Below are 15,332 nucleotides of genomic sequence, written 5' to 3'. Positions count from 1 at the left end.
TGTTTGGGTTATCACAGTATGCTCAATCATCACTGACTTTAAATTTAATCTATAAAATAAGATGATTTCTCCTCCAAAGATCAGCTGTCCTCACAAGGTCATGTTGTACCTTTCATATATTGTTTTGCAAGCCTATCCTAATATAATATAGCCAAGCTTTTCCAGTACATCTGCAGCACTTATATCTACCTGACAATGTGGAAAATGTCCAGGTATGTCCTGTCCACAAAAAGCAGTACAGATCTAACCCAGCCAATTACTGCCCCATCAGTCTACTCTCCGTCATCGATGGAAGGGATCATTAACAGTGCTGTCAAATGGCACTTATTCAGCAATAACCTGCTCACTGATGCTCAGTTTGGGTTTTACCAGAACCACTTGGGTTCCATATCTTATTAAAGCCTTGGTCCAAATATAAATAAAAGAGCTGAACTCCAGGGGTGAGGTGAGAGTAACCGTCCTTGATGTTAAAGTATCAAGTATGGCATATAAGTTCATCACACAGACTGCAGAAATTCACAATGATGACTCACCACCACCTTCTTGAAGGCAACACCCATATCCCATGAATGAAGAAATAAGATAAACGTCAGTGGAATCCTTATTAAAATCCAGGATCTTTGTATTCACAAACATTGGAGCAATGGTCAACAGCTTAAATTTCGATCACACTTCATTAATGGTCCTGATCATTGTGAGAAGTGCTGATTTTGAATTATAAAGCTTTAAAACTGCAATTTTTAGACTTGAAAATGGGAGTCCATTATACATTGAGGAGCTTTAGAGGCAGGGTCACACCTGCCATTGGAAGTTTATGGTCTGTGTCTGATTGATGTGGAAGTGGAAGTGACGTTCTTCCTCACAGTGCACTCAAGCTGGGAATGGAAAGAAAATTGAACAGTATTGCTCATTGTTGCTCACAGCATTGCACTAATAGATTCTCGGCTTATTTCCAGTTCCATTGCCCAGGTGGCAGAGTGTCTCTCCCACTTGATCTTTCAAATCAATAGAACAAAAATGAGGTGGGGTCTAGAACAAGCAAATTTGCTCTAAAAGATTGCCATTTAGGTACTGTACTCTTTGGAACAGGAGGCATTGCCCCTTTATTTTAAGGGGCAAGGTGGTGGCATAGTGGTATTGTCACTGACTGTCCAGAGACCCAGGGTTCTGGGGTACCTGCATTCAAATCTCACCACAGCAGATGGTAGAATTTGAATTTTTTTAATAATCTGGAATTCAAAGTGTGATGATGACCATAAAACCATTGCCAATTGTCTAACAACCCATCTAGTTCACTAATGTCCTTTAAGGAAGGAGATCTGTCGTCCTACATGTGGTCTGGCCTTCATGGGACACCAGACCCACAGCAATGTGGTTGACTCTTAAATGGTTCCCTGAGCAAGGGTAATTAGGGATGGGCAATAAATGCTGGCCCAGCCAGTGAAGCCCACATCCCATGAATTAATAAAATAAAATTGAAAATATGATTTTTCAACTGATTGGAAATTTTCCAATTTCAAATGACCCAGAACAAACTACTTAAAAATGCAAGGCAATTCCTAGGTGAAGATGAAAACAAACGAATCACCCTAAGGAGAGTGTAAAGTGAGAAAGATTTCCCATAATTCAGAAACCCATCGAAACCTGTCACTTTTTGAGGAAATCCATTAAAATGCAAAGCGCTGAAATTGAAACAATGGCTGCCACAGACAGACCCACCCAAAACCCCTTGGAAATGCACAATGGGTGAAGTATTTCAGGCCAGGCTGCAGACACTGCAGAGAGACATTGCAAGAAAGTTTGCAGCTGAGGCAACAGGCTGAAAGTTGGGATCTCTCCCCCTCTCTCTTTTGGAACAAATGTATTACTCAGTTCAGAAGTCAATATTACTAGAAATCTACCAGCGAACTGAGATCTTGTAATAATAGCAACATCTTTTACATCTGCCTGCACCCAAGAAAGCAGCCAATCCAAATCAGCTGCAACATTTAAGAATTTATGCCTCAAGGACACTCAAACTAGCTATCCTTTTAACTTTTTTATTAGATTCTAACTTCCCTTATTTTTGATACCTGTGTATGCGTGTGTGGTGTGCATGTGTAGTGTGTGTATGCCCATATGATGATGAAGGCTGAATGCTTCATGTCACATTTTATCATTTTTTTCTTGGGTTTAGTGATTAATAAATTTGTTATTTGCCTCAGGTAATTGTTTGATTGGCTTCTTATTGCTCACTGCATAAATAGCTAAATGCATTCTAATTTGTATTATGAAATCCATTCATTTGTGTGCTATGTAAGCTGTGGAGATTGAAACATTTAAGGCAGAGGATGTTACACATCTTGTTACATTTAAGTAACACTCTAGTAACTAGAGTGGGACCCTCTTGGAATGTTGTGATAAGTCACCAGATCAGGTTGAGGGTAATTCTGAGGGAGTCCGTTTTTAGTCAGCCGGAAAATGGCTCAGAGGTGAGGGACAAAAGAGAAAAGGGACAAAAACAAGTCCCAGTTAAGTTATAAGAAAAGAACAAAGAAACTGGCTGCAAATTAACGAAATAGGTATGGGGAGCAGACTTTAATTGAAGTGAGCTCAAGAGAAGCCTAGAAGATCCACAAAGGTTGATGAGTCTGTGCTGTGGGCCGATGAGACAGTGACATCCCTTTGGAGCAGTGGTGTTCTGCTTGGCGTGGTCAAGGATCTGAAGCTGTTCTTGTAAGTTGATTCTTGAGCGTACTCGGAAATCCAAGGGAATGTAATCTCCAAAGGTGAGGTTGTGAGATGGACCATCATTGAAGCTATCTCAGCTGGAGTGATTTTTGGAGAGTATTCCAAGGTGAGATCTTCACAGATGAAGATTGAAAACCCTTGTGGTAAAGATGAAGTTTCAATGAGATTGGTTGCCTCACAATGTGACAAATGCCTGGCTGGGTTGTTGAGAAATCCATGGAATCGAGTTTGGTCGTCTTTGGCATTATTGTGTAGTCTGGTTTGCCTGTTTGTTCATACGTACCCTGAACATTTGAGCCTAAGATAGATATAGCAAATTGTTTTATCTTTTTGAACTTTTATAGTAAAGTTTATTTTTATTTGTTCAAAACCTTTTGAATCTTGTCACTTTATTCATTTAATAAGCATCTTAAACTTTATCTACTTTAAACAAGACGTTATTGGTTCCAAACTTGATCATCCCCACAACCCAGGATCTGGCCAAGGATCATAACATTTGGAAAAGGTATATCCTCATGAAAAAGAAACTTAAACTGAGGGTGTTAGTTCATCCCTTCTCACCTGGACATAACAGGATCATGTCATCTTTGATGCAGTGCAAAATAAATACTCCCAAAAAAGGAGAACTTTGGTTTTTAAATGGGTCATTTTTTTTTTTACATATTTCATCCTTTTACAGCTCCTTACGTCAAAGTGTATTTGTTGGAAAATGGTGTGTGCATAGCCAAAAAGAAGACAAAAATTGCACGGAAAACACTTGATCCACTCTATCAACAGTCATTACTGTTTGAAGAAAGCCCACAGGGTAAAGTTTTACAGGTCAGTATATTGTTTGCATACTTTGGTGGTGGCCACCCCTTCATCTCTATCACACACCCCTTTATCTCTATCACACACACTCATTTATCTCTATTACATAGCCCTTTATCTCTATTACACAATCCTTTATCTCTATTACACACTCTCCATTACAGACTCCTTTAGTCTATTACCACACAGTGTTATGTTTATTTGAAATGATTTCCCTAAAGCCACAGTAGGTAACTGGATCAGCCTTTGGTGCCTCCAATTTTGTAATCCTAAGCTGGACCTTTTCTCCCCAGTTGCTTATTATATTGTTAAAATATCCACATTATGTCATCACTGGATTTCTAATCTTAAAGCACACTTAGGGATGGACATGCAGATGATTCCTGACAATATGTGAACCCAACTGATGAGGAAATCTGATGCATTTCCCAGGTAGATTTTTTAGAAAACACCCCTCTCAGAAGCAACTTAAAGGATTGATTAAGAAGGGGAAAATAGAGTACGAGAGTAAACTTGTGGGGAACATATAAACTGACTGTAAATGTTTCTATAGGTATGTGAAGAGAAAAAGATTGGTGAAGTCAGAAACAGGGGAATTTATAATGAGGAACAAAATAATGGCAGACCAACTAAATACATACTTTGGTTCTGCCTTCACAAAGGAGGATACAAATAACACATCAGAAATGTTGGGGAACACAGGGTTTAGTGAGAGGGAGGAACTGAAAGAAATCAGTATTAGTAGGGAAATGGTGTTGGAGAAATTGATGGGATTGAAGGGATTGTGATCCCCAGGGCCTGATAATCTACATCCCAGGGTACTTAAGGAAGTGGCCCTAGAAATAGTGGATGCATTGGTGGTCATCTTCTGAGATTCTATAGACTTTGGAACAGTTCCCACAGATTGGAGGGTAGCTACTGTAATCCCACTATTTAAAGAGGGTGGTAGAGAGAAAACAGGGAATTATAGACCAGTCAGCCTGACCTCGGCAGTGGGGAAAATTCTAGAGTCCATTATAAAAAATTTAATAGCTGAGCACTTGGAAAACAGTGGCAGAATCGGACAGAGTCAGCATGGATTTACAAAAAGGATATCATGCTTGACAAATCTACTGGAATTTTTCGAGGATGTACTTGCTGTCACCAATCAGGCACCATTGAGATTGTCTCTGTGCCCTATGTTTTCTGATACTTTGTAGCTGAATTAGCAGCGACAAACATTAGTGTTCGACTCGACGTGAGATGACATGGCAGATTCATTTCAGTAGAGTTGATGAGTGGATGTGGTTTATTTGGACTTTCAGAAGGCTTTCGACAAAGTCCCACATAAGAGATGAGCGTGTAAAATTAAAGTGCATGGGATTGTGGATAGTGTATTGAGATGGATAGAAAACTGGTTGGCAGATGGAAAACAAAGAGTAGGAATAAACTGGTCTTTTTCCAAATGGCAGGCAGTGACTAGTGGGGTACCACAGGGTGCTGGGATCCCAGCTATTCACAATATGATTTAGATGAGGGAACCAAATGTAATATCTCCAAATTTGCAGATGACACAAAGCTGGGTGGGAGGGTGAGCTGTGAGAGGGATACAGAGATGCTTCAGTGTGATTTGGACAAGCTGAGTGAATGGACAAATGCATGGCAGATGCAGTATAATGTGGATAAATGTGAGGTTATCCACTTTGGTAGCAGGAAGAACAGGAAGGCAGATGATAATCTGAATGGCTATAAATTGAGGGAGGGGAATGTGCAACCAGACCTGGGTGTCCTCATACACCAATCACTGAAGATAAGCATGCAGGTGCAGCAGGCAGTAAAAAACGTAAATGGCATGTTGGCCTTCATAGCCAGATGATTTGAGTACAGGAACAGGGATGCCTTGCTTCAATTATACAGGGCCTTGGTGAGACCAACTGGCAGATGCAGTATAATGTGGATAAATGTGAGGTTATCCACTTTGTTAGCAGGAGGAACAGGAAGGCAGATTATTATGTGAATGGCTATAAATTGAGGGAGGGGAATGTGCAACCAGACCTGGGTATCCTCATACACCAGTCACTGAAGATAAGCATGCAGGTGCAGCAGGCAGTAAAAAAAGCAAATGGCATGTTGGCCTTCATAGCCAAATGATTTGAGTACAGGAACTTGCTCCAATTATACAGGGCCTTGGTGAGACCAACTGGTGTGCAGTATTGGTCTCCTAATCTGAGGAAGGATGTTCTTGCTATAGAGGGAGCACAGCGAAGGTTTACCCGACTGATTCCTGGAGTGGCCGGAGAGATTGAGTCGGTTAGGATTATATTCGCTGGGGTTCTGAAGAATGAGGGGGGATCTCATAGAAACCTGTATATTCTAACAGAACTAGGCAGGGTAGATGCAGGAAGGATGTTTCCAACGGTGTGGGATTCCCAGTCTGAGGATACGGGGTAGATCATTTAGGTCTGAGATGAGGAGAAATTTCTTCACCCAGGCTGTGGTGAGCCTGTGGAATTCCCTATCACAGAAAGTAATTGAGACCAAAACATTTTATGTTTTCAAGAAGGAGTTAGATATAGCTCTTGGGGCAAAGGGGATCAAGGGATATGGGGAGAAAGTGGGAGCAGGCTATTGAGTTGGATGATCAGCCATGATCATAGTGAATGGCGGTGCAGCTCGAAGGGCCGAATGGCCTACAGCTGCTCCTAATTTCTATGTTTCAGTATCTTGTTAATAGAGAGTAGGATTTAGTGAAATCATTCAGTTCTTCAGATTTCACTGTATATGCTTCACAACATTGACAAATCAGCATTTCAGCAGTAATAAAAAGAGAAAATACTGGAAAAACTCAGCAGGTCTGGCAGCATCTGCGGAGAGAGAAATAGAGTTAACATATCGAGTCCATATGACTTCTTCAGAGCTCATTAACTCTGCTCTTTCTCCGCAATTGCTGTCAGACCTGCTTTTCCAGCATTTTCTATTTTTATTTCAGAATTCCAGCATCCACAGTATTTTGCTTTTATTTTAGCAATTCCATCACCATTCCTGACTGCATTAGCAAACTAGATGCAGAACTAAGTATAAACTCCCCAGCAAGATTAAACTGACGACTGCATACTACTTAAGTGCACCTCTATCATTTTTTGTATGGAGTATATTAGAGATCTTAGAGAAACTACAGTATTGCAATTATATGGAATCATGTTGTGGCGGCTAGCCAAATTACTTCACAAAAAAATTACTACTTATAAACTGTTGTTTCATGTGTAAACATGGCAGATAACCTGTACACAGCCATGTTCAACAAAAAATTAGATAGGCAACCTGTTTTGTTTTTTGGTGGCACCTGAACAGTTTTAATATCACCTGCATTATTGCAGCATTCCCTCACTGAAGTGCCATATTCTGTTCAAGTGAGCCTTGAATCACAGAAGATCCACAGGCACATATTGTACAAACTGAAGCCATAATTGAAATGTTCTGGATTATATTGCTGGTTTATATTGTGCAGTATGAGAAGTTGAAATAAAAATAGAACATAACAAAAGCAATAATGATAACTTGCATTAATACAACACTTGTAACATATAAAAACTTACATAATCATACCCATCCAGTATCTTTTTTGCATTAAGATTCAAGCAAAATACTGCAGATGCTAGAAATCTTGAACAAAAACAAAAACACCTAGAAAAACTCATCAGGTCTGACTGCATCTGCGGAGAGGGATACTGTTGATGTTTCGAGTCCGTATGACCCTTCATCAGAACTAAGACATCAGAAATGAGATGAAATATAAGCTGGTAGAAGGGGGTGGGACGGGAGAGCTCGGCAGGGAGCCAGTGAGAGGTGGAGGCCAAGAAGAGACTGCCAAAGACTTCATAGACAAAAGGACAAAGGGGTGTTGACGGTGGTGATATTATCTAAAGGATGTGTTAATGGAGACATTAAGGGAAGCAAGCAAGTGGCAGATGGCCCTAGTGCGGGTGGGGTGGGGGAAGGGATCGAAATGGGCTAAAACAATAGATCAAAATAAATTTAAAATTAGGATAGAAAAGAAAAAATATAGTTGTAAAAAAATTATAAATTATTGGAAAAAGGAGAGGGGATTGGAAAGGGGGTGGGGATGGAGGAGAGAGTTCATGATCTAAAATTGTTGAAATTGATATTAAGTCTGGAAGATTGTACAGTGCCTAGTTGGAAGTTGAGATGCTGTTCCTCCAGTTTGTGTTGAGCTTCACTGGAACATTGCAGCAGGCCAAGGACAGACATGTGGGCAACATGTGTGTTGAAATGGCAAGCGACAGAGAGGTCTGGGCCATGCTGCAAGACAGACTGCAAAGCGGTCACCCAGTCTGCTGGTTCACTTAAAAAGAGCGTCTGGGCTCTTGGACAGTGAGGAGGGGCAGATGTTGCACCTTCTGCAGTTGCATAAGAAAGTGCCGTGGGAGGAGGTTGAGGTGTAGGGGGTAATGGAGGAATGGACCTGGGTGTGCCGGTGGGAATTATTTTGGCATTCTTTAAAAAATGCTTCCGGGTCACTCTTTGCCTCAAGTCCCCAATGTCCCTTCATTTGCAGCTGTGGTTGTTACTTGAATAATGCAAGCAGTAAATTAAACTATTTAAATTACATCCTTACTAAGCTAGTCATTGGAGTATTTGAAGCTGTTTCTGGCTTATTTATAATGATGGCAGGCTTTATGCACAACAGCAAAAATATAGGTCTGTGAATATATGATTACTGGAAAGTTATTCAAGTATGTCCACTGCACAGAATCTTCTCACTTTCTTCATTCTTTTACAGGTGATAGTCTGGGGAGATTATGGCCGAATGGACCACAAATGTTTTATGGGAGTGGCACAGATCCTGTTGGAAGAGCTTGATCTATCCAGCATGGTGATTGGCTGGTACAAACTGTTTCCAACGTCTTCATTGGTGGACCCCACCTTGACTCCACTTACTCGCAGAGCTTCCCAAACATCTCTTGAGAGTTCGACTGGACCTCCCTGTGTTCGGTCATAGTGAACTGTTGGGAGATCACAAACAGGACAAAAATCAGAAGCTGACCACAAATATGATCAATTCACTGCTGGAGCCAGACAATCACTCTTGTTTTGCCAATAGTACTGTTTCAAAAAATAATAGGGCTTCATAAATCCTAAAAAGTACATAGATATGTGTGTATGTATTTATGTATGTATGCTGGCATGAATTGGCAAACACGCACTACATTAAATACTGAATGGAAACTAGCAGCAATAGTCGCTGATTTTGTGTAAGAGGCTAAATGAATGAGACCAGTGCTCTGACCTAAAGAAGTTAAATATTTTCAAGTAGATAACAACAAACTGGAAAGATAATAAGACTCAGAAAAAATTGAATTGTTCATTAATGTTTCTGTAAAAACTATAAACAGTGTTACCTTACGGTGTTACATTTTCTCTGCACACACTTTGTCCACTGCTGTCTGTTGTACTGAAACCGAGTTAAACTTCTGCAACTGTTCCCCCACCCCGATGCTGGCAGACACCCTCCCTGTTGTTCTTTTATTAAAGGGTGCTGCATTACTCTGTGAGTCTCACAAAAGGTGTCAACAGCTACAGACTTGTGCAGAAAGTGTGGAAAATGCCAGTGTCTGGATATCACTGACTCTCAATTTAATAGCATCAAATTTGTTGTGAGTTAACTACAGAAAAAAACTCAAAAAATGTCAAATTTGAGCAGCACCCATTATATTTCTAAGCAAAGATTTTCAAATTGTTGTTTGCCATTTGCCACATAATTGCCATTGTTTTTCTCTTTGTAAAACAGGCACATGTTTGCATTATGAATTAATATTTTTTATGTTTTCTGATGTTTTGCATGAAAATAAAGTTTTGAAACTGCAATTGAAACAGCTGGGGACTGTTAAAAGCAGCTTCAGTCTTGACATACTGCAGAGATTGTGGCATTAAGATGTTCCTTGTAATGCAATTCTCTTCCTATAATTACAAACAGTTGAGATAACTTCTGTATAAAATTGTATATTTGACTTCTCAAAGTGTTGATCAATAATGGATATGCTGTTTGAGCTGTACCTGGGAATTTTCCTGATCGCGTGTCACATGGCACTCTGATTTGCCCCAGATAGAGCATGATGCTAGTTGTTTGATAATTGCTGGAAATTACAGATGAAGTTTCCTGCACACGTTAGTGTTTTTAACCTGACTTTAGTTTACATTATTTCGGAATTACTGCAAGCACAGTGCTTGATTTTTTTACAGTGAGATGTATTATTTTTTGAAAGAAAAGCAAACTTTCGATTTGCTTTTTTAAAAAAAAATCATTTTTCCTTAAGTCCCATTGGGCCTTGAAATCCCATGTGTATTTATGTCAATGCAGGTGGCGATTCTACTTCCTCCTCCACCTGCCCTCATGGGCCATTTTGATTTTTGGATCACTGATGTGGAGCAGCATGACTCTAGAACTGTTCAATTGCTGCATGCACGTTTTGTAGTGGGGGGGGGGGGGGAAACAACACAGGAGTTAAATTAATATGTGTGTTAGTTCCACATAGGCCAGCTTGTATGTTGCATGTACTTGTACAGTTTGCTTGTTATTAATATAAAGAAATAACTAAGAGATCAAAGCCATTAATTTATGTTAACAACATTTTTGCTGATTTGGACTAGGCTCAGGTCTGGTGATGAATGTTTATTGAAAGAATTTTTTGTACCCTCTCTTGAAAATAATTACTGATGTAGTACAGAAAAAGGACCCTTTTGATTTTGGTGTAAGTTCTTATTTGTTCTTACTAACAGATGTTACAAGCTTTGTGTATACACAAAAAATTGACTTCTAGGTATTCTGCACAGAGTGAATTGGCCAGTGAATTGTTGTCCTAAAGGGTGAAAAAGATTAATTACTGCCTGACCTGCTGAGCAGGAAGAATTGAAACAATGGTTTAATAAGGTCCTATTCCATTTATTGTGGCCAAATAAGCTGAGTACCTTCCTGCAGCAGTTGTCTGAACACACCCCTGTGCTTTTAAATGAATTTCAGACTCATACTATGTAAACATGTTTAATAAAATTTACTTTTCATGTCAGCTTTAGGTTTTTCTCTTTTTTTTCATTAACCTATTCATAATCTATAGTGACCTCACAGAGATATAGTCATCTACAGAGAGCTCACAATGATATTGGAATCAACTGAGATTTCACAGTGATATTGGAATCTACAGCCAGCTCAGCATGATATTGGAATCTACAGGGATCTCACAGTGACATAGGAATCTATGGAGAGCTCAGAGTGACAAGGTAATTGACAGTGAGCTCACAATGATATTGGAATCTTCAGACAGCTCAGAGTGAAAGTGTAACCTCCAGAGTGCTCACAGTGATATTGGAATGTATAGAGAACTCACAGTGAGATTGGAACCTACAGAGAGCTCAGAGCGTTACTGTAATCTACAGAGAGCTCAGAATGATGTTGGAACATTCAGAGAGCACAGAGTAAAATTGGAATCTTCAGAGGGCTGAGGCTGATGTTGCAATCTACATGGAGTTCACAGTGATATTAGAATCTACAGAGAGCTCAGAGTGATATTGGAATCTTCAGAAAGCTCAGAGTGATGTTGGAACATTCAGAGAGCACATAGTAAAATTGGAATCTTCAAAGGGCTGAGGGTGATGTTGCAATCTAAATGGAGTTCACAGTGATATTAGAATCTACAGAGAGCTCAGAGTGATATTGGAATCTTCAGAAAGCTCAGAGTGATGATGGAACCTACAGGAAGTTCACAGTGACATTGGAATCTACAGAGACCTCACAGTGATATTGGAATCTACACAGACTTCACAATGATTTTGCAATCTACCACGAAATCACATTGAAATTGAATGTACAGAGAGCTCACAATGATATTGGAATCTACAGAGAGTTAACAGTGACATAGGAATCCTCAGATGGCTCAGCGTGATACTGCAATCTACAGGGAGCTCACAGTTATATTGCTGTCTATGTGAAACTCAAAGTGATACTGAAATCCACAGAGAATTAACACTGATTTTGGAATCCACTGAGATTGAAATCTATATAGAGGTGACTGTGATATTGGAATTGACAAAGAGTTCACACAGATCTTGGAATGAAAAGAAAACAGAAAGTGATAATAGAATCTGCAAAATGCTTACAGTGATATTGTAATACATGGAAAGCTCGCAGTGATATTAAAATCTACAGAGAGCTCACAGTAACATTGGCATCTACACAGAGCACAGAGTGATACCATAATCTACAGAGAGTTCAGAGTGATGTTGGAACATTAAGAGAGCTCAGAGTGATATTGGAATCTTCAGTGAGCTCAGAGTGATGATGGAACCTACAGGAAGTTAATAGTGATATTGGAATCGACATAGACCTCACACTGATACAGTCATAACAGAGAGCTCACAATGATATTGGAATCAACCGAGAGCTCACAGTGATATTGGAATATATACGGAGCTCACAGTGATATTGGAATCTACAGCCAACTCAACAAGATTTTGGAATCTACAGGGATCTCACTGTGACATAGGAATCTATGGAGAGCTCAGTGTGACACTGTAATCGACAGTGAGCTCACAATGATATTGGAATCTACAGAGAGCTCAGAGTGAAACTGTAACCTCCAGAGAGCTCAGAGTGATGTTGGAACATTCAGAGAGCACATAGTAAAATTGAATTCTTCAGAAAGCTGAGGGTGATGTTGCAATCTACAATGAGTTCACAATGATATTAGAATCTACAGAGAGCTCAGAGCGATTTTGGAATCTTCAGAGAGCTCAGAGTGATGATGGAACCTACAGAGAGCTCACAATGATATTGGAATCTACAGAGAGTCAACAGTGATATTGGAATCCTCAGATGGCTCAGCGTGATGTTGGAATCTTCCGAGAGCTCAGTGTGATACTGCAATCTACAGGGAGCTCACAGTTATATTGCAATCTACATGGAACTCAAAGTGATACTGAAATCCACAGAGAATTAACACTGATTTTGGAATCCACTGAGATTGGAATCTATATAGAGTGATATTGGAATTGGCAGAGAGTTCACACAGATCTTGGAATGAAAAGAAAACACAAAGTGATATTAGAATCTGCAAACTGCTTACAGTGATATTGTAATACATGGAAAGCTCACAGTGATATAAGAAACTACAGAGAACTGACAGTAACATTGGCATCTACATGGGACTCAGAGCAATACTGTAATCTACAGAGAGCTCAGAGTGATGTTGGAACATTCAGAGAGCTCAGAGTGATATTGGAATCTTCAGTGAGCTCAGAGTGACGATGGAATCTACAGGAAGTTAACAGTGATATTGGAATCAACATTGACCTCACAGTGATACAGTCATCTACAGAGTGCTCACAGTGATATTGGAATGTATAGAGAGCTCACATTGATATTGGAATTTTCAGAGAGCTCAGAGGTATTATGGTATCCCATAACCTACAGGGAGTTTGCAGTGATATTAGAATCCACAGAGAGCTCATAGTGATTTTGGAATCTTTAGAGAGCTCAGACTGATGCTGGAATCTACAGGGAGTTTACGTTGATATTGGAATCTACAGAGAGCTCACAGTGATATTGGAATCTTCCATGAGCTCAGGGTGCTGTTGGAATCTACAGTGTGTTCACAGTGATATTGGAATCTACATGGAGTTCGCAGTAGTGTTGGAATATACAGGGAGGTTACAGTGATTTTAGAATCTTCAGGGAGCTCAGCATGATACTTCAATCTACAGGGAGCTCCCAGTTATATTGGCATGTACATGGAGATCAAAGTGATACTGAAATCCACAGAGAGCTTACAGTGATAACTGAATCGACACAGTGCTCATACTGATATTGCAAGATACACAGAACCCACTGTGATCTTAGAATCAACACAGAATTAACACTGATTTTGTAATCCACTGAGATTGGAATCTCGCTAGAGCTCACCATGATGTTGGAATTGACAGAGTTCACACAGATATTGAAATGAGAAGAAAACACACACTGATATTGGAATCTGCAAATTGCTCACAGTGATATTGTAATACATGGAGAGCTCACAGTGATATTAGAATCAACAGAGAGAATCTGCAAAATGATCACAGTGATATTGTAATACATGGAGAGGTCACAAAGATATTAGAATCAATAGAGACAGCAGAGTGATATTGGAATCTGCAGCCTGCTAAGCATGATGTTCGAATCTACAGCGAGCTCAGAGTGATATTGGAATCTGCAGAGCGCTCACAGTGATATTGGAACTACAGAGAGCTCAGTGAAATTGGAATGTACAGAGAGCTCACATTGATATTCGAATTTTCAGAGAGCTCAGAGCGATACTGTAATCTACAGGGAGTTCGCCATGCTACTGGAATCCATAGAGAGCTCATAGTGATTTTGGAATCTTCAGAGAGCTCAGAGTGATGCTGGAATCTACAGGGAGTTTATATTGATATTGGAATCTACAGAGAGCTCACAGTGATATTGGATTCTTCCATGAGCTCAGGGTGCTGTTGGAATCTACAGGGAGTTTGCAGTGATATTGGAATCTACAGGGAGTTTGCAATGATATTGGAATATACAGGGAGGTTACAGTGATTTTAGAATCTTCAGAGAGCTCAGCGTAATACTTTAATCTACAGAGAGCTCGCAGTTATATTGGCATGCACATGGAGCTCAAAGGGATATTGAAATCCACAGAGAGCTTACAGTGATAACTGAATCGACACAGTGCTCACACTGATATTCAAAATACACAGAACTCACTGTGATATTAGAATCAAGAGAGAGTTAACATTGATTTTGGAATCCACTGAGATTGAACAGTGACATTGGAAACTAGCTAGAGCTCACCATGATTGGAATTGCCAGAAAGTTCACAGAGATATTGGAATGCAAAGAATACACACAGTGATATTGGAATCTGCAAAATGCTCACAGTGATATTGTAATACAAGGAGAGTTCACAGTGATATTAGAATCTACCGAGACCTCAGAGTAAGATTGGCATCTGCAGAGAGCTCACAATGATATTGGAATCTACAGAGACCTCACAGTGATGTTGGAATCTACAGTGAGGTGACAGTGAGATTGGAATCTACAGACAGCTCACAGTGGTATTGGAATGCTCAGCTAGCTCAGCCTGATACTGTATTCTACAGAGAGTTCACAGTGAGATTGGAACCTTCAGAGAGCTCAGTGATGTTGGTATCAACAGATAGCTCAGTGTGATACTGTAATCTACAGGGAGCTCACAATTATATTCCAATCTACATGGAAATCAAAGTGATACTGAAATCCAGAGAGAGCTCACAATGATATTGGAATCTACAGAGACCTCACAGTGATATGGGTATCTTGAGAGCGTTCACAGTGATATTGGAACTACAGAGAGCTCACAGTGATATTGGAAACTAAAGATGGCACACAATGATATTGGAATCTATAGAGACCTCACAGAGGTATACTCATCTAGAGAGAGCTCACAATGATATTGGAAACAACCGACACCTCACAGATATATTGGAATCTACAGCCAGATCAGCATGATATTGAAATCTACAGGGATCTCACAGTGATACAGGAATCTATGGAGAGCTCAGAGTGACTCTGTAATGGAGAGTGAGCTCACATTGATATTTGAATCTTCAGAGAGCTCACAGTGATATTGGAATCTGCAGAGAGCTCATAGTGATATTGGAATCTTTAGAGAGCTCAGAGCGATATTTAAACATTCAGAGAGCTAATAGTGAAATTGGAATCTTCAGAGAGCTGAGGGTGATGTTGC

General features: G+C 39.9%; 1 protein-coding gene across 1 annotated transcript in view; it reads left to right on the top strand.

Annotated features, from left to right (window-relative positions):
- Positions 1 to 8,539, top strand: part of LOC121278230 (regulating synaptic membrane exocytosis protein 1-like) — a 332,771-nt gene extending 324,232 nt beyond the window's left edge. Inside the window, exons 6-7 of the mRNA XM_041188450.1 lie at positions 3,410 to 3,549; positions 8,321 to 8,539. Of these exons, the coding sequence (XP_041044384.1) occupies positions 3,410 to 3,549; positions 8,321 to 8,539 (359 nt within the window). The remainder of the gene's footprint in view (positions 1 to 3,409; positions 3,550 to 8,320) is intronic.
- Positions 8,540 to 15,332: the final 6,793 nt, after the last annotated feature.

The sequence above is a fragment of the Carcharodon carcharias genome, chromosome 5 (assembly GCF_017639515.1).
Source record: "Carcharodon carcharias isolate sCarCar2 chromosome 5, sCarCar2.pri, whole genome shotgun sequence".
Classification (NCBI taxonomy): Eukaryota; Metazoa; Chordata; class Chondrichthyes; order Lamniformes; family Lamnidae; genus Carcharodon; species Carcharodon carcharias.
This window is presented reverse-complemented; position numbering and strand designations above follow the sequence as displayed.